We start from the raw sequence: 20,375 nt of genomic DNA, 5'->3' as shown, positions 1-20,375 counted from the left end.
AAGGTCTTAGATGGGTGTTAAAAATATGCTAAATTGGCTACTTGTCACTTATATCGTGTAATAATAAACAATGTTTATTTAACTCAATACGTTTAATAGGAAAAAAACACATTGTGGACAATGTCAATAAGTGTCACACACACACACATATACAACTTGAGTGGGCCCAATGGTTAAGAGCACGTGTTTCCTCCTAAGAGATCACAAGTTCAAAACTAGAGGGGTGTAGAGTATGTATGCCTTCGTAGACTTAGCAGTCAAATCGCTGCGCAGAGGTGGGTCCCTTGTCCCACAAACAAGGGGGTCTCATACACCAATTTGGTGTCTAGCTTGGCTGTGACCTTAAATTTGGATAATAATAGCAATAATATCTAACATCGCGATTTTCCTAAGAAATAGAGTCAATGGAGATCCACATAGGTCAACTGCATGATGAATCAACCATGACATCAACCTAGGTCCCATGCTTAACTGCATAATGAGGTACAATCTTGAATGGGCAGGGAAAACCCTTTCCACTTTGTTGTAAAATCAAAGGCTCATGTTCACATGGACATAACATGTGTTAGTGTAGGATTTCGCTAGAGATAAAATATAGGAAACTTTGTTGCAATGTATTTGAATGTAAGCATTCTTAGTTAAACATATATTCATCATTCATGGTTGTATTTATATGTTAACACTACACTTCACTTCTTCAAGAATATATTTGAATGGACACATTCTTAAACATATTTTCATTAGGGATGGGTTTCTTGAAATCAGACTTAAATAAATAACCACAAATGAGGGAGATATGGTTTATGGTAGAATGCATCAGGGTAAAGAGTAGTGAATCTTATGATATATTTCATGGGAGAAGGTTACAGGGTATAGGGAATTTGTTTTCAAATCAATCACGGTGAGAGGAAGATCGCCCTTCCTCGTGACTGCATTATAGAAAAAGAAGTTAAGTGTTATCCCTAATGTGTTCACAACTTTGATGGAAAATTGAGTTGATTTTTTAGTCGAGTATTTTTGATCCGAAGTTGGATATCACTAGTGATCCCTCCTGAAGCATTTCTACCTAACAATCCATTTTTTCACTATATAATCAACTTAGTTATAATGAATTTTCTCGCCATGGTTGAGTTGAGTGATTTCCTAGACGAAAGGACTCTTTTGTGGAGTTGGGCACGTTGGTGGATAAGGTTTTCAACATTCATGTGGCTGATCCTTGTGCCTTATTTCAAAGAACCTCGTCAAGGGCATAGTGAAGTTGAGGTTGCGACATTGGAGGATATGAGGGTGCTATTGTCTATCCTTTTTTCCTGAAATTGATGATTTGATGCTACTGAGTCAAGCACATCTATTCCTCTCTGACTTTGGGAGTGTTTTTCTTCACCAATGTTGTCAATGATTAAATCAATTGAGTAGCACTTGGTGAATTCCACAATGGATGCTTTCCCCAAATTAAATCCATTTTTCATATTCAAAGAGCTAACACATGTCCATTCATGATTTTTTTTTGTAATTCAAAATCTTTTCACGTTTCTTCTTCCAAAAATAAATAAAATACATTTTTCATACACTTTTATAACATACCTTTTATATTTAAATAACAAAATTGAAAAATCAAAATATCATATAATTAAAGGTATAAATCATTCTCCAAAACTTTCTTTCTTATCTTCAAATAACCTTCAAGTTTACATATAACACTCTTTGCATACAATTTTATTTTAATGGTTAATAAGAAAAATACATATTTATTTAAAAAAAAAATTGATTGATAAATTATATATTTACCTCTAATCAATTTATTTAAATATTCATTGACAATTTATTATAATTCAATTGTGAAACTAATAGTGATAAGAAAATCTATTACTGATTGCTTTCCTTATTATTTGTTGTTATCTGCCAATGTAAAGTGATTCATTTTTCCACGTCACTTGGAATTACCTATTTGGAAAAGAACATGTTTTCCCTACTACTAAATGCCTAAAAATTTTGTGCCATTAGCTTGTCTCCTTCTTTCTTTATATCAAACAAAAACAGTTTTAGGTCCTGCTCTAATAATCAAACACATATTATTTTTTCATTAAAAAAAAAACATTTTTTTTAAGTAAGGGAAACGATAATTTCGAGTGATATTTTTATACCAACCTTCAACCAACCTCAACGGAATATAAGTGAATGTATGCATTATTAGTTAAACAAATATACAGTTTTGGTTCTATTTTACGCAACCGCTCTGTTGGAACGTTTAACCCGGCGAAATGGAAAATAAAAAGAAAATATTTCTCAAAACGTGATTGTGTCACAACGTTACACGAGATATTTCCTTAACTATTCTTCTGATTGAGATACTTCCGCAAATTAATGGATTCTTGGAAGCGTAGAAAGCAAGTGAACCGGAAAGGACCCTCAAATTCAATTCTCCCGCTCGCAGCTCCACATATTCCGCGCTTCCGGGCATTTGGCAGTCTTCAATTTCCTTTCGTTCCACACCCATTTAGCTCAGCCTCACTGTATTTAGCAGCAATCAAGAGCCCAATGGACGGTCCTATGGAGGCTGGCTCTGCTTCTTCGATGGGAGTGCTTGGAACCATTCACATTGCTGATGGGTTCACTGTCGATTTAACAGATAAGGTCCACCAGCTTCCTTGCTGCATCAAGTACAATGGCCAGTGCTGTGTTTCTGATTACTTCAAACCCAAAATCACAGGCAACTCTGCTCTCTCATATTCTCTTCATCCTGGCTAACATTGAAACAAGGCACTCGGTTTATAGGGCTTATGCATTCTGTAATGTCATCTTCATTACCGCGTATTTCAATGTATGTTTAAAAAGTTTCAGCAAGACTCTTTGGGGTGTGCATTTGTAATGTTGGTTTAAGTGGTGAATTTGATCAGTATGATGGTTTGGGTTGCAGGTGTTGTTGTAGACGAACTTGAGTTGAAGGAGGCTTCTTTCAGGGGAAGGAGATTGGCGGGGACAACTTTACGTATCCCCGAAAGCTACTGTGGTATAATATCCTCTTGTTGAATGAATTAACTGAACACGCTTCTTTTTGCAAAACGAATGAAGATTCGAAGGAATGAAATGGTTGGCATATTTACAACTAGGCAATGAAAAAATATATTAAGTAGAAGAAAATATTTATGTAAACATGTAGAGTTTATTATTGGTCTAGAAAAGTAATTTGGCCATTGAAGCAGGATTAGACATTTTTTAATGTCGGAAGATTAATTAATAGTCTCGAGGAAGTATTAGTGTTGTGAATCTTTGATGATCAGCAAATCCAATTTTGAGAAATTGAGAAAAGGGTTTAGCTTTTACTGTCAAATGCTCTCTGAAAATAAATATCGTAGCCTTGTCTTCTCAATTATTTGTTAAGGGCTGGTGAGAATTGTGAGACAATGCCACTGAATGTTACAGCATAGCCAGACCAGTGGGAGATTGTAGGGATTGGAAACTATTTTACACGAGTACAGTATAATTTGGGAATGTTTTGAGTTTATAAACTTAGAAATGTATGTACTGTTGGCAATGTTTCATTATTACTATAAGCTTTGAAAATTTTGTATTAAAAGGAAATATTGATAAATGTATGTACTGTTTGGCAATGTTTCATTATTACTGCTTTGAAAATTTGTAGAGATCCCTCCCCTTGTATTGTTCTTTGCCAGGCTTTTAGTAGTTTTCTGTATGGTTTCTGTTCGTGCATTCTAAAAAGGAAAAATGTGTATTATCACCCTTCAACCGGAAGGTCTATGGTAATTTTGGTGCGACAGTGACTAATTCAGTCTGCGATGTCAAAGCCCTAGCTTGAGCCTTGAATGCCCTCGTCCGCGACAACAACTCCATGGTGAAGCTTGTGAATTTACAGAATCAGGGCGTTGTTCTCAGGTTGTCCCATAAGGCATTTGTATAAGGTCGACTGCACACTGTACGTGACATGCACAGCTCAACCCCTGTATGCAGACTCATTTAGGTTTCAGATTGGCTCTAGCTTTTGTTTCTTACATGTTTATTTGTTCTTGGAGCAGCATGGAGGAATCAACGAAGGCAACCAAAATCTATTTCCCTCACAGCTCGATGACATGTCTGCTAGAATATATAGCCCCCAAAGATGTCTTGCTTTGGGCAAGGCAAAGTAAATCTCTTATGACAACTACAAATTTTGAAAATTGGCTGACAAACGTGAAATTTGAGAACTGTGCCCTAGCTTCAATTGTTGCAGATACTAAGAATAGACCAGGATAAGTGGAAGTTAACAACCATCATTTGAAACAGATAATATCTGATTTGCAAACTCAATGAGCCCTTCTTGTAGGGTATATTTCCTTGTTGCAATTTGACATTTCAAACCTGAAAAATATGTAGCATATACGTGAAACCAGCATGATTATCTTAAGCAGGAAATGAAGGCACAACATTGAAGTTATGAGCCTTTGAAAAACAAATAGAACAGATTTCATGGTTCCATGTTGCCAGTTGGGTAGCCTAGGCTAAGATCGAAGAGGAGTGTCTAAGATGTGCCAAGGAGTTGGACCTTAAGGTCCAAGGGCTCCCCCCCCCCCCCCCCAACTTTGGATCCCTTGTAGGCAGTTTTAATCTTCATTCATGATGCCTTTGATTCAAAGGATCTTGGCCCTGAGAAAGCTTGGAATGCAAAGCTACCTTGACTCTTGTTATTCAAGCCCAAGCTTATGAGGAATGGCTTTGGCCCCTTCAAGCCAAGAGATGGCTTTCCTCCCTTTTGAACAAGATATAGTTAGATGTCGATCTTATAAGATCATAGGTAGAGAAGTTCAAGAAAGCAAGAGAAAATATTGTGGCATCCATGTAAGACGGTAAATGGGTTGTTGTTTTCAATTTATTCATTTTTCAGCCATATGTGTGATTGTTGCATGTTTAGAAATATTTGTTTTTGTGATTAAATAAGTTCAATCTGATTTATTTAATTAAGAGAAACATAGGACAACAACCATCTAGGGCCTTTGGAAAATTTGACACCTTATTTGTCTTTCTTGGTATTTGACTCCTACAACTTCACTTGTTTCTCTTAAAGTGGTGGTGCTAGTGTGCTCTGTCGTGGTAACTAGGCTTTGCTTCCTTACATCTTATCCTTATTTGTCTCTCCCTTCCCTCTTGTTGACCATGCTACAATGCCTTCGCCCTCATTGATTGCCTCATCCTCGCCCCAATTTGACATGCTGTACACCACTATTCACTTTCATAGTTGACTTGATCCCTCATCCTTTGCTCTTCCATTGACACAGTTGATGCCAAGTATGACCTTCTCGCCAAAATAATTTGGGAGGTTGCACTTGGCTCTAGCTTGGTCGCACTTGGCTCTTACCCTCACTCCATCTAATGTTGAACTCATGTCCCTACACTTGGTGGTATGATGAGCAAACCCTTGCACAAGCATCTTCCTTTGTTCTATCTCATGATTCCCCCCATCCATCCCATACACTCAAATAGACTACATGCTCCTTCTCCACCATAAGTGTAAGTTTGTTGTCATGAGGAGATGTGAGCTTCTTAAAATAAGTCACTTGGAGCCTTCTCACATAGCCTCCTTCATAGGTGCATTTATTTCGCTCTTGACATAGGTCACAATTCCTTGTTCTTACCTACCACCTCTTTATGATGTTCTTGGGTAGCGTCCAATCCATATACCCTTCCTTGCCTCCTACTACTAATTTTGCATAGGAGACATTAGGAGATTAGTCAGGGTTATGAGCATAAAAAAAGTTACACACAAAGAAGTCTTTTAGGTAGAGTGTTGAAAATGTAGCAAGCAGGGTCTTCTGCCTTGTGCCTTATCTAGTGAAGACCTCGAGTTGTCCTCATGAATTAGACTTCAGTGAGGATGAGTTATTTCCAGTTTAATGGAATAATCATCAAGTTAGCACGTGTAGAGTTGGAGCTTTAGTTAAGTGGAGTCTTAGTTTGACTACAAAATGAGGTGGAAATTGGAAGTTCAGTTAGAGCGAGTTATGTCTCCAGTGTTGATTGGAGAGTGCACGAGTTAACAACTCCAGTGATGATTGGAAGGAGAGCGAGTAACACTCTCAGTTAACTCGCTATTAGAGCTCGAGTTTGACACTCAGTTAACTTGCTATCAGAGCACAAGTAAATACAAAGTTCTATGCACAAAGGTTTTTGTGACAACACAATTCATGAGTTTGTGAGAAGAGCCTCGATTGTGGAGCGCAGGAATTGTGTCTTAAAGAATAGGAGCACAAGTGCATTAAGAACTAGGAGATTGATTGTGCGCAGAGCTTGTGTCCTAAGGAGTAGGAAGTCACAAGTGTGCACGATCAAGGAGAAGAGAGCAGGGTTTGCAGAGCAAGTCAAGGAGGCAACAAAGGATCAATTGTGTGCAGGAAGTGAGATCAAGTATTGATCAACAGAGGCTAAGATCAATTGTATTAGCTGAGATTTATGTGAGAAGTAGAACACTTTCTCAAGAGAGAGAGATTGCTTTGTAATACATTCAATTGCTCCAAGGACAATCAATAAAATAGCTACATCAAGCAAGCAAGTTTTCCCTGTTGGGTTTCCTAAGAAAAGTGTGTCAGTTTATGTGATATGTTTTTTATCTCTGTGTTTTTAATCCGTTGCATATGAATTGTTAAGAACTCTGTATCTTGGTGAGAGTAAACTAGTTTTAGTTATTCATCAAACATCTATGTAGTTGTAGAGTTTCATGGAAATTTAACATAGAGTTTTGGAAACATGGTATTCTCTCTCTAGATTTTCACATTATTGAACCATTTAATAATGTTGCCAATTGCTTGTTTAGGTTTTTCTCCTTCACAGTTTCGCCATATCATTCAAATAGGGGAATACATTCAACCCTAATAATTAAAAAACCATCATGATTGGACACACTTTTGTTAAGCTTTATGCTACAATATTTAACATGTTTCTTTTTTATCATCTTGAGAGAAGGTAGTCTAGAGCTAAGGGATGAGAAGGTTTCAGTTGAGAGTACTAGGCTATTGACCTTATGTTTGCTCTTTAGATTATTATTGAGGAAGCTCTGATATTGCTCTTCAAAAATAGTCTATTGTTTTATTGACTTTTGGAAGGCTTTCAACTCTATCTCAAGAGAGACACTATTATATAGTTCATGAGACATTGGCATCTCTAAGAGTCCCTTGGATGCCATCATGAGACTCTATGAGTTTGTCATTGGTTTTATTTTCATCGTCCACAATCTCTTAGACTTCATTTGATGCTCCACAAATGTTAAACAAGGTTACCCTCTCTCTCCAACCCTCTTTGGATCTACATATGAAGTGGAGTCTTTTCTTAGGGAGGGTGCAATTGTCTTCTACATGATGTCTTGATTTCTTTGGTCCTTTTTGTTAACGATGTGATCCTCTTAGCTTCATCCCTTAGGGGATTTTAGAGGCAAATTTATGCCTTGTCCACATTATGTGATCTTAAGCAATTTTTAGTTAACTTTAGTAAAACTAATTTCATGATCTTCAATGTGTCCAAGAGCTCTTTGTTAGATTACCACTTTTGCTTTTGGGGGAGTAAGATTGAGATCATCATGATTTACACATATTTGGGCATGTAGTTCTTGGGATCTTGGTTTAGTTTGGGGCATGCTTTTTAGCCTTGGCTTAGCAAGGGATGCATTTTATTTTCTTGCTTGAGAGTATATTTTTAGCTGCACTTCCAAGACATCTCCACTAAGATGCATCCCTTGGACAAAATAGTCAAACCTATTGTTCTTCATGGTTTCGAGATTTGGGGGTTAAGCTTGTTGTTGTTTCACTGGGCTAGGATTGAAAGAGTTCAAAACTTCAAACTTTCCTATTACATCGTATGATTTGTTGCATACGAGCGTTTTTTGGTCATCATCTAGGCAAAGTTTGGGGTGCATCCTTTGTGTTTGAAGAATATCATTAGATTTTTTGTTTGCTTTTGGGTTGCTCCAGAAGTGTTTACATCATACTAGGGGTGCCTTCATTTGATATGTGGTGCATGGTGAATTTCTAAACCCTTTCTTGTATCTTAGACCTTTTTGGTTGATGACATTTGATGAGCTTCCTATAGGTGGTTACTTGACCTTGGACATGGTGTTAGATGTGCACACTCCTTGATGAGGTGGTTATCTCATGTGGCATTAAGATCTTCTACATGGCATGTGTGTTGAGGAGAGTGGTTGCTTTCATGAGTGTTGGATCTACTTTGGAGGAGCATTGGGCTCTAGGAGGGGGGCTCTAAGCTATAGGAGATATGGGATCACTTGGCATGCCTTAGGAGGATGGGCACTTGAATTAAGGACACTTGGGTTGAGGGTGTATTGCTTAGAGTTGTAGGTGGCTTCAAGGCAGATATGTTGAGGAGCGTTTAATCATTGTATGCTTATCTTGGAGAGATAGGAGCCTTGTGATGAGGAGTGTTTGACACTTGGAGCCCATGCTTAGAAAGTGTAGTAGTTGAGGAGGCTTGTCTTGACATGTGTACACCTCGGAGAGAGAGCACTTTACTTGGAGACCTTAACTTGAGGATTAGATTAGGTTGCTTGTGGACCTTGTCCACTTTATTATTGTTGGCGTCCCTCATACGTTTTATAGAAAAGGAGGAGAGAGTCTTTAGCAGTAGTAATCATGTGGTAAGAATGTGAGAGTTCATTATATCACTTGTATCTTGAAGATGGACTTGTCTTTGTACTTATCTAAGTTGTCTTTATGCATGGGAGGTGGGTGTTGGGGTTTTGTGGGAGGCAAAACCTAGAGGAGACTTGAAGTGCTATGGTTTGTATCCTTATGTGGGAAGTAACTATGTATGGTGGTAAAGAAACCCTAGAGGAGACTTGGAGCTCTTTGCTTGGAGAGCTTGTGTGAGGCAAGTTTAGTGAAAGATCAAGGGTGGACTTGGTGGTGGTAATGCTTGCTTGTTATGGTGCCTTTGGTGTGGCTAAATAACTTGGTGGGATGCTTTACTAGGCCTTTGTAATGTTATTTTGAGTTTATTATTGATGGTGGATGCCCTAGCTAGTATATGGAGGCATTGGAGAGTCCTAGATTGTGATAAGATTAAAGGAATATCTTGTATTGGCTTGTGATGAGCTGTTGGTATGTATTTGTAACTTCTTTCTTATGTTTATATGAAGTGTACTTTTCTGTCCAAACTTTGTCTTTGGTGTGGCTAAATAACTTGGTGGGATGCTTTACTAGGCCTTTGTAATGTTATTTTGAGTTTGTTATTGATGGTGGATGCCCTAGCTAGTATATGGAGGCATTGGAGAGTCCTAGATTGTGATAAGATTAAAGGAATATCTTGTATTGGCTTGTGATGAGCTGTTGGTATGTATTTGTAACTTCTTTCTTATGTTTATATGAAGTGTACTTTGCTGTCAAAACTTTGTGTACTTGTAGATCAGATTTTCAGCTTATATTCTTATGGTGGATGAGTATTTTCTAGGGCTGTTTGGTATGCTGATTTATCATGGACAAGTAATAGATTTTGTTGAGTGTTTTGACTAATATGTAGAAGTAGAGAGGATGGATTGGTAGCTGTAACAATCTGCTGTTTATAAATTATTTTCAGATTTGTTATGTGTTGGTATATTGTTATAATTTATATTTTACATTCAACCCTAATGTTTTTGGTGCACAAGAAATAGATCCATGGAACCTCAAGGTTGAGGTGAAATTTTCAAATTTGTATTAAGCAACTTCATCTAAAAATGTCCACACGGTTTTCTTCCTTCACAAGATTCAAAACTTATGGAGGGAGATGTATCTATTCATGGCTCTCGCTCTTTAGGGGATGTTGCTTTTGTAGGCTTCTTGAGACTAAGGCGTTGTTGGTTCTTTGAGGCATTTTCATTACTTTGGTGTGTTGGCATCTGTGTTGAGTACCTTGTTACCGAGCCAACTCCCACTTGAGAACAAAGTTTGAGATTAGTGCTATTCAAAGAGTAACTCTAGAGGTGTGCCAATGTCACCACACCACCTTCTTCACACTTTAGGTCAACTCTCCTTTGACACAAGGGGCTATTCCTCGATGAGGATTGCTAAGACTATGATAGGGAGGCTCAAGGTGACATGAAGTTATAGCTTAGCAAAATATAAGTTGTAGCATAGTAAAAGTATGGTGATGGAGGTCCAAGACTAGTGTCTATCCAATTTGGGAAAATGGAGCCATTGAGCAATAAAGTGGGTTGAAAGTGGGTGGTAGATGGGATTGATTATCGCTGTTACTAACATGTAGAAAATCACTAGTGGTGGCAGATTTATATGGTTGAAAATTGGATGAAAACACCCTTTCCAAAGGTGACCTTATATGTAGATGCCAATCAATAAGATGCAATCCCACTACTAGTTGGAATTCAATATGCAACCCTTCATTAAAATGGCAGCATCAACTAGGAACCAAAAACATTGAGAAACTTGTTCGTAATTCACCTCATCCAAAGCTCTTATTTGAGATACCTGATTACCACGTGTTGGAAATCCTTACTCGTAGCATAATTGAAATGATATTCCAACAACATCAATCAACATAAGATAAAAATATGGATAACCATACATAAGAAACCCCTAAAATTCCATTGTTTTGATTAGATGATATTTAATGAAGCTCTAGAGAGGAGTTCTGCCATAGATCCAACCTCAACTTACAAATGGAGAGAGCCAATCATTAAATAGAGTGACCACCCTTTCTCATACAATAATCAAGTAGTTTTTTTCTAGATCCAATAGTTTTGTAGGAATGCAATAAAATAGTACATTTCGAGCCTCTTCAACAACTTCCTTATTAAAAGTGGTAATGAGTTGTTGAGATCCACTTTGTTCTCCAAGAAGAATGAATAAATATGCTAGATACACCCTTACCTTTCACATAACCAACTCAGGTGACAAGTTAGACATTAATAAAATAATGAGTGGTTAAGGAACAACTTCCAAAAATAGCACAAGAAGATGGGAAGCATCCTTTGAATAGCTTGTTGACCAAGCAACAAGCTCTAAGAAATAGTAAGTGTGTGCCTCTATATGTGCATTCTCCAAGAAGACAATAAAATACTCTTATGGATGTGCTCCACAATGAGTTGGTCAACCATCTCTAAATAGGAAGTAGCATCCAAGGTAGCATGTGTTAATAATTGATCACATAAAACCCCATCAAAATAATAAAATATTGCTCTCCAAGTGGTATGTTCTAAATAAATGTGCAACTAACATATAAAAATGGCATATACGACCTCCAAAGTGAAACTCTTTATCAAATGGGTGCATTGGTGTGCAATAAATGCTCCATAAGGCTAGAATGCATTCCTAAATATTTCGGAAGTGCGACTTCAAAGACACAACGACCTCCAAATGCATACAATGAATGAAAAATCAACAACTAATAAATTAATCCCACATATTTCAATTCATAATGATGTCAACCAACCCCATAGAGGTGTGCCCTTGGGAAGTGTGCCAACCTTTGACAAATCACAAAGTAGTGCAATACCATGGGTTGAGAAGTAAAGTAGGGGTGAAAACCACTATTATTCCCAACTAACTCCTCTAAGTAAGGGGTTAGTTCGATTTCCAACAATAAAATAATGTAAACACTGTGAAGATGTGTCAACATGTGTGCACAATAGAGGAGTACAACATTAGGAAGTATAGTCCACCTCACCATAAACTCATTCAAGTGTGAAATCAAGCTAAAGAAGACATAGCACTCCATCAATAAGTTGCGTTCACATCATCATAAAGTGGTTTGTGTAAAGTATCCCCAATATAGTAAATATGTTCACACCTTGAAGCTCAAGCCACCCTAAATCAAGTAAATGGAGCCATTTTGAAGGGTAAAATGAATAAGCTAAGTACTCTCCAAGGAGATGATGCCAACCTACCAAGATGCAACACACATGTGGGATGGAACCCTAAAGTGCTATGGTGCACATTCGTTGGGTTCAAGTATCATCATGTCATGTAAAACTAGTCATGTGGCGATCATAACAAAAAGGGACCATGTGGAAGACTCCTTCCTAGTGATGAACTGATAATATGACATCGCCATCCATAATGACTAGGATGCTCCAAGAAACAACATTATACAAAGATAAAGCATATGAAGTAGTAGGCAACTAAGATGCATATACCAAGAATGTGATTCATGAAGCAAAAGGCATGTGGTATGAAGAGTATCTGTAATTGAATTATTAAACATGATCATCCATCAAGGAGAAAAAAATGAGTTTCCACCAAACACCAATCCAACTAAATAATATGAAGGTGCATACTCCCAATCCATCAAAATCCATAGGCACCATGCTGCAAACCCTATTTGTTGTGAAGGTGAAACCCCATGCAACATGAGGGGTGACACCTAACTCTAGCTTGGGGGCATGTGCTCTAGAATAAAGTAAACCGGGTTAACAAACTTGTTAGGCTTGGGGGCTAGATCCATGGATCCTTGGATAGGATACAAATTTGGATTCAGATCCATTGGGATTTGCACAAGATTCATCTATAAAAATGCTTAAGGTTTGCTTTTGTTGGGGGAGCATTATTAATTATAAGTATTATTTGCAATGAAATAAAGGCTTGTAGGTCTTGTCTTGTAGGGAAAAGAAGAAAATTCAAAGCATAATTTATCATGAAGTTCCTGGCATGGGTCAAACTCTCAGGCCTTCCCCATGGAGTGATGCTCAAACAAATTCTTAAGATATTTTGGTGCCCTCCTTTACGTAATCACTAAATACCTGTAAACATTCGACCATATACATTTGATCATGTAAGATGGGGAGAGGTTATTTTGTTGTCGTTGTGAATACTTCCTTTAGCACATCCCCAGTCGATCCAGAAAGTTCTTCCAAGCACCATCCATATGGGGCTAGGATCTACCCTGCTTCCTTTAGTTTGTTGAGCAAAACAACTGATTGCATTGGCAACCAAATTGAAAAAACATAAGGCAAATGCTGGAAAAAGAGAATCCTCTCTCTCAGTGATCACTCTCTCGTTTGACTCATGGATAAAATTGACTTGGTTAGTACACTGTTGCTATTACACATTCAAAAATATATATTATTAAATATAACTATATGTTATCAATTAATGTAAGTTTTGAATTATTAATACAAGTTATGTTATTAATATATACCTTATATAGTATATAACTTAATTAAGTTATACATTATTATATAATATAATTGTATTTATTTCTAAGGGAAATTTTGGGCATTAGGTACGGCCAAGTCAACCTCCCTCTCAGCCCGAAGGCAAGAGAGAGGTTGCTGGTACTAGGCCAGCCCTCAGTATAGACTCACTTAAGAGCACAACAAAGTTACTCTATTCCAAAGTGTCAACATGTCAACTTACGAGACTTGAACCTGGGTGGGGAGGATAACAACTATTCCACCCAAGCTAAACTCAATTGACTGTAATATAACTATATATTATTAATTAAGTTATATATTATTGATTATAAATATATATTTTTTTAAGTTAATATTCTACTCAACATTTTGAGTAATACATATTTCATAGTCTTGGTCTGCCTTGGTTTGCCACTAGGGAAACTAAACTAGTGGTAGAATCATAAATTCTTAACTATTTGAGTTTGATGGCCAAAATGGAAACCAAAATATGCATAACTTTTCATCCAAAGACCTATACTATCCAACCAAGTAGCTAAAACATATTTATAAACAAAAACTAGGAAAATGCACTAGAAAGATAGTAGCAACTTGTGGAGGTTAGGATGAGTTGGAGGGCTCTACCTCAATTGGCTCATTGCCATGTCACTAAGGGCTTCCCAAGTTTGGTGGGAGGCCTACATGATCTTGAAGCCTTTGCATGCGGCAATCCAAGTTCTTCATGTAGAGTTGGAGCTCATCAAGCATTACCACAATCTCCTCCTTAACCTCATTTGTATCTAGTAGCACTCTTCCCAATAGGGTCTTCATATGCCAATATAAGTCTAGTACATACATGTATTGATTTTGTCTACCCATGTTATGGCCCTTGTTGGGTATCCATGCAACCACCTTTGTAACAATATTAGTATCCAACAAAGTTACAAACATCCTCGTTCACCAACTATATTTCGTTATGCATTGTTTAGCTTGGCTTGATTGTAGGGTTTGTTCATGTAAATATTTGGCGGATGATTTTGTATGATGGCAAGCGCCTGCGTGCTTCATTTGACCTCGTAATACACAACCTCATGCTTATAATGCGATTGCTAGTGGGGCATCCTTGCCACCTCAAACGAGGGACAAGACTCAGATAGGATAAGCTACAACAAAGGTGGCAAAAACACCAGAAGAAGAGCAGGGATAGAATGTAGAAGCGAAAGTGGGCTCCCAATTGATATGCAACTGAGAGGTTGGTACATGAAGGAATGAAGGCAAGTCGGAGGAGGTTGAAAAGTGAAAGTGGTTGTTGACAAGTTGATTAGAGCAAAGATAAGAAATGAAACAATAAGGAAAAACAACAAAGCCTTTGGAGAAACCCGATGTACGTGAAGAGAAGGTTGACCATGCAAATTGCAGTGAAATCAGAGAGCTAAGGCCCATATAACCATTGAACACAGTGACATCATGACCGCATGCGAGATTTGATCACTCTTACTCCCAAGCCCATGGCTATAGCAGGAGTAAATTGAATGTGGCGTAATCGAAAAATAAACGAGCATGGAAAAATTACTAAGGAGTTGGAATCTTAATTAAACATGGGGGGGTTGGTATGTCCCCTCCCATAATTGTTGCGTGGGATGGTCAACCTGTCAATCCTCTCTTTTACTATCCCCTCTCACTCCATATGTGGAATTATTAATTATAAATATTACTTATATATTATGTAAATTTTATTTTTAAAAATTATAAAAATATATTTATATTAAATAATGAATCCATACAGGTGAGGATAGTTTTAGATAGAGGAGGAATGACCTGTTATATTTATATTGTTTGTACTTGCCATTTCTCTATTGTATATGGATATTGGCTTTTCAAAAAACTAATGGATCCATATCCATATCCGTATCCAAATCTGGATCTTGGTAATTTAGAGAGTGTGTGAGAAAGTAAGAGAAAATATCTGGTGGGATGGTTTCACGCTCACATCCCTAAATAGGACATATACATTGGTATGTCCATTTAGTCCATGTAAACACCTCACCTTAACCTTGGTGAAGTACTCACTTACTTGATTTCCCTAGTACGTTCATCTCATTGAGATGATTTCGGAGATCTAAATTTTGTCCTGATCCGACCTTTGGATCAAAAGTTATGGCCATTTAAGGCTAAGTGCCACATCATCATTTCCCTTGCCACATGGCTGTCCGTGGCCCACACGTGGCTTCCTCATGGTCGCCTAGTCAGCTTGTGTTGCTAGTGTCGCTTGGCGATGGTATAAGGGTTTTCGACTCGTTCATAGAATTGGTCCTTGCAACCCCTCTTATGTTTATATCAACTCACTCAGCCTATACCCTCCGACCATGCGTCATTACACACACACACATATAAATTAATTGACGAACTGTCAACCACTGACAACATCTTCGTTAACCGAGCATGTTACCTTGACCCTTAAGACCTTGCGCCTCCACGGTTTGCTTTGGTGTCAACCTTGCGGGCTGATGTGTTCACATAATTTGACGAATTTATTCATTGACGAAGCTTTTCCGACTCCTAGTCTCAGCTCTCCTAGCCAAAACTCCCGATGCTTACCTTGGCTAAAACTCTCAGCTCCATCCCTTCGCTAAAACTCCTAGTGCTTGCCTTGACTAGAACTTCTGGCTTCGTTCCCCAGTCGAAACTCCCGATGTGCTATCCGGTTGAAACTATCGATGCACTACTCGGCCGAAACTCCCAAAGCACCACCCGACTAAAACATTTGGTGCATTACCCGATTGAAACTCCCAGTGTGCTCTACCCGACTGAAACTCCCAGTATGCTAGTTGGTTGAAACTCCCTGTGCATTACTCGATTGAACTCTTAGAGCTCCACTTGGCTAAAACTCCTGATGCACTACTTGGCTCAAACTTTCGGGTTGCTTCTTGGTTGAAACTCCTGGTGCACTACTCGGCTCAGACTCCTGGTGTGCTACTTGGTTGAAACTCCCAGTGCACTACCCGGCTAAAATGCCTGGGTCTTGCCTAGCCGTCGGTCGCCCAAATTCAATCCTGGTCGTTCAATGTGTTGGCTTTGCGTCTGGTTATGCCTTGCGGTCTTATGGACTAGCGATCTGGCCTTGAAGCCTACAAGTACACAACCTAATGAATTCCACGCTACGACCATGATAAAGTTAAAGGTTGGAGATGGGAGGTAAGGCTCCCTCCTGCTTGACACTATGCATCTTTCTTGAAAGACTTCAACCATGGCTTAACTACGATGGTTCTACTTGGAGCTTGGGTTATAGCGACTCAACAACTCTTGAATCCAGTGGTTTTTGACAGAGGTCCATTATATGGAATCTCACCACTAAGGGGTTGAGGGAGCGTGTTATGCTCCTTTCCAGGCTCAGGAGACTCAACCAGTCTCCTCAATAGAAATTTAAGCACATAATAGTGCCATTGACAGTCATGCACACAACATGCTCATGGTGTTATCAACAACACCAGTAAATCACCAACTCCATCAGTCTCTCTAGCTTATATAAAGGTTCATTTAGCCTTAGGGCAATAAATCACTATATTCCCTACACTTACAACATAAAGAGAATTGCATTATTCTTGTACAGTCACATAGGGATTGAAGTACCCAAAACACATAGTTCTCTATCAAGTCCTCCCTGCGCTCACATGGCCACATTTATGTTTGAAATCAGTGCATGAAAAGCATGAAAACTCGACGTATAAAATCATAACTATTCATCAGAACATGAAGCTTGTGGACTTAGGGAAACAAACCATCCCTCATGCAATGTAAATTAGATTTAGGCATTTTAATTTAAATTAAAGTATGGAAACACTACTGCAAACCACAGTACTAGGGCACGTTTTAGAACTTGAAATATTTCAACACAAGGAGAACATTGTTCTTCTTACAACAATAATTAAGATGGACATTCATGCTCAAGTTCTCTGCTTGGAACCACCAATGCAACTCAAAATATACAATAACATACATCAAATATCATTTCCTTTCCATTACATGAAACCATAAGCCAATCATGCAACCAATACAACATTAATATAACAGTTCAATAAGAACCTCAATAGCAAGAACCACATTTTAATACCTATCTGGATTTAATACTAGACTTGGGAAACAACTGCAACCAAGCTTGCAATTGTCACCCCTAAGCCGAATTCCAGAGACTGAGATAGCTTGCTCGAGGGATTGTATGTCAACTACTAGTTGAAACAGGGACTTCAGAGGACCTCTTTCCTCCACCCACCAACCAAACAACAACCAACAAGTCTTCAGGGAATTGAGAGGAATATCACCTCTACCTTCTAACTGTTCAACAACTAGTGAGCTCCGGGGAATCTAGAGATTTCCCCCACCCTGAGTATATTGACAATGATTCCACTCGCTAAGGGGACTCGAGAATCCACTATAAAACCAAATGGAACAAGCAAAGAAGACTCCAAATCTTCTCCCAAGACTTCAAGGGCTAAACCTCTACCCCATGTTGTCAAGGGACTCTAGAGAAAGCCCATCTCCACCCTCCATCCCCCAGGGTATCCTGAAGTTTCCCCTCACATAGAGAAGTTGCTCCTGTACTCCAGATTCTCAACCCGAAACGTAAACAACTCCTTTGAGAGCCTAGGGATTGACCATATGTGCTTACACTATTACATTGTGTTGCTAATAAGTTCATTCTATGGTAGCAGGTGCACAAGCATTATCTCTAGTCTAGACCACGCTCTGCTGTGTCTTGCCGGTCCCGTGCTACAGTAATGCCCAGATCCTGAGCAATTCCCAATTGCTTTATGTTTTTCTGTGTTCTCTCTTTTGCTGTTGTGTCCTTTGTTTTTGAATGCCTCTAGTTTTAGAGTGGTAATCAATGGAGAACAAACTTTGTTTTGCTAGCTTGTGCGTGTGCTTTGTGTGTTCTTGGCCACACTGGTTCTTTTAGCATCACAACAATAGATGCAGGCACTCCCCTCTAATGGCTGTGTGTCCTGCTTTGTATAATCTCTTGTCCATGGTGGTTCTCGGCAAGCCCTTGTTCACCCCCGTTCTTTTTGTATCCTTCCCCCTTTCAAAACTATCCACTCTGATTCTTTTCTAGCGCAATTCTCTAAGCGCGTTAGTTCACCTCCACGTGTGCTTGTTCTCTCTTCTCCATGAGATTCGTCTTCTCCTTGCAATGTTGACGTCTCTCTGCCAGTAACCTACACTGCCTTGAATTTGTCCTCTTTTGCTTGTCCCTTCTTCCAAGCGAGCATAAGCTGTGTACTCTTGCTCCAACCTCATAAATTTGAGAAGTCTCATACCATTACAGCTCAACAACTAGCCTTTAATAGGTGTCACACTAGTGAGATTTGTCCAATTAGTAAGTAAATTGCATAACCTAAGCAAAATCCATTCTCAATCTCTGGAATTTCTGTCCCATAACTCTACCCATAATTCTTTTATGAAAATATTTACATTGCAAAATGATTGTAAGCAATTGGGGTTGTCACAGTCCATTATATCAACCATAGTTTTAAAATTCAAACTTAGATTCGGAATTCACTGAGGGTCGATGCCGACTTGGTATCGATTCAGCCTAGTTGATTTTAGTGACTCGATGTTTGCAAAAAATACATTATATATATATATATATATATATATTATTTATTTATTTTTTTATGAAAAAACATATTTTAAATTTTTTTCATTCATGTTTCCAAACTCAAAGCATTAGAATATAGAGAGAAGACAACATATGATCAAAGTATGCTCATGAATATATCTATTATATCAAAATGGCACGCAGTGCACTATGTAATACATGTAATATATAAGGATCAGAACAAAAACACATAAACAAGGAGGCTCTAAATGGCCTCTACAACAAAACATCACTAGTCACTACTGCTAGAAAAACCAACATCATTTGGCTTAGACTTTGAATCGGAGTCAGATAGGGAAACACATGGCTTCTCCTCTTCATCAAGATATTCAACTGCAACTGTAGAAGTAGTAGCACTAGCAGCAACAGCACGTTGAGATAGTCGAGCTATGTGCCTGCGTAGAAGGAAGTGCTTGTAGTTGGAGGACTTGGGGCTGGTACTTGTGGATTTGCATTTAACTGAAGTCTGTAATGCATTGTTCTCTAAATCAATATCAACACCAATGTCCTCATCAGGATCAAATTCTGTTGGTTGACTCTCCACCAATATCTGAGGATGGGTTAATATCTTCCAACACAATGGGATTTGTATCATGCTTTTGTTCAACAATTGGTAGCCGAAGGTTGTATTGGACGTAGACTAGATCATTTAACCGTTTTTGTTGTAAATGATTTCTCTTCTTTGTGTGAATCCTCTCAAAGATAGACCAATTGCGCTCACACCCAGAAGCACTACAAGTTTGACTCAAAATACAGATTGCAAACTTCTACAATTCAGGACAATGGCTATCAAGTGCCTCCCACCATTGTGTTGCAAAAAACATAGTTGTGTAATGAGTTAACTCAACAAATTATATCCAACTTTCAAATTATAAACAATTGAACAAAATAAGAATTTGAAAATTGAAATTGTTTACCTGGCTCATTTGCTTCCCTTACAGTCTGTTATCACTCTGTAATTTCCTTACGCTGAAGAGAGAAACGCAGAGGTAACAACAAAACCACTTTTAAAGTTGGGATCTAGCCCTTCCAGCTTCAGAGAGGGATCTCTCTGTCTAATTTAGATTTCTGTTTTTAAGATCTTAGGCTAGTTATTTAAGTTCGAGTTGGGTTTTTCAAAAGTTTGGTTGAAAGATGCTGGAAGAGTCCATTGGGCATGGAGTCATAAAATTTTGAGTAATCAATTACAAAAATGACAGAGGAACTGTAACAGGGCAGGGTAGGCAAACTCCTGGATCTTATAGAGTTCTTGTGGTGTGAATAGGATGAATATGATTTAAGTTCAATTAAATATAGAGCATACACAGATGAATTCTATACTTAATATCAGAAGAAAACATTGATATTGTTAACAAGCCAAAGCAGAGTACACTTAAGCAAATTCGGCCCTTAATCTTCTTGCAACAATAAGGAGGGAAAAACATATGGAAACTGAGGAAAAGAAACAATCTTACATGAAAGAACACATCACCAATTGCTTGACATGGGAATCTTAGAACAAACTTTCTCTGTATTTCTGTAAATTGATCACTTTGAGTACAATCCACAACTTACATCAATGTACAACTCTTTTCTTCATACAAGTTCCAACCTAATCCAACACATTCCAACCCTTTCTAA

The 20,375-nt window shown here is 38.2% G+C and overlaps 1 protein-coding gene across 1 annotated transcript in view; it reads left to right on the top strand.

Annotated features, from left to right (window-relative positions):
- Positions 1–2,231: 2,231 nt before the first annotated feature.
- The window catches only part of LOC149191372 (ribonuclease H2 subunit C-like protein), a 112,180-nt gene continuing 94,036 nt past the window's right edge, over positions 2,232–20,375 (top strand). Inside the window, exons 1-2 of the mRNA XM_089406224.1 lie at positions 2,232–2,710; positions 2,918–3,010. Coding sequence (XP_089262350.1) covers positions 2,365–2,710; positions 2,918–3,010 — 439 coding nt within the window. The 5' untranslated portion in view covers positions 2,232–2,364. The remainder of the gene's footprint in view (positions 2,711–2,917; positions 3,011–20,375) is intronic.

The sequence above is a fragment of the Pinus tabuliformis genome, chromosome 2_2, assembly GCF_031772625.1.
Source record: "Pinus tabuliformis cultivar Carrire ecotype Pingquan chromosome 2_2, CPIR1, whole genome shotgun sequence".
NCBI classification, from domain to species: Eukaryota; Viridiplantae; Streptophyta; class Pinopsida; order Pinales; family Pinaceae; genus Pinus; species Pinus tabuliformis.
Note: the sequence above shows the minus strand (reverse complement) of the source record. Positions and strands in the feature narration are given on the sequence as shown.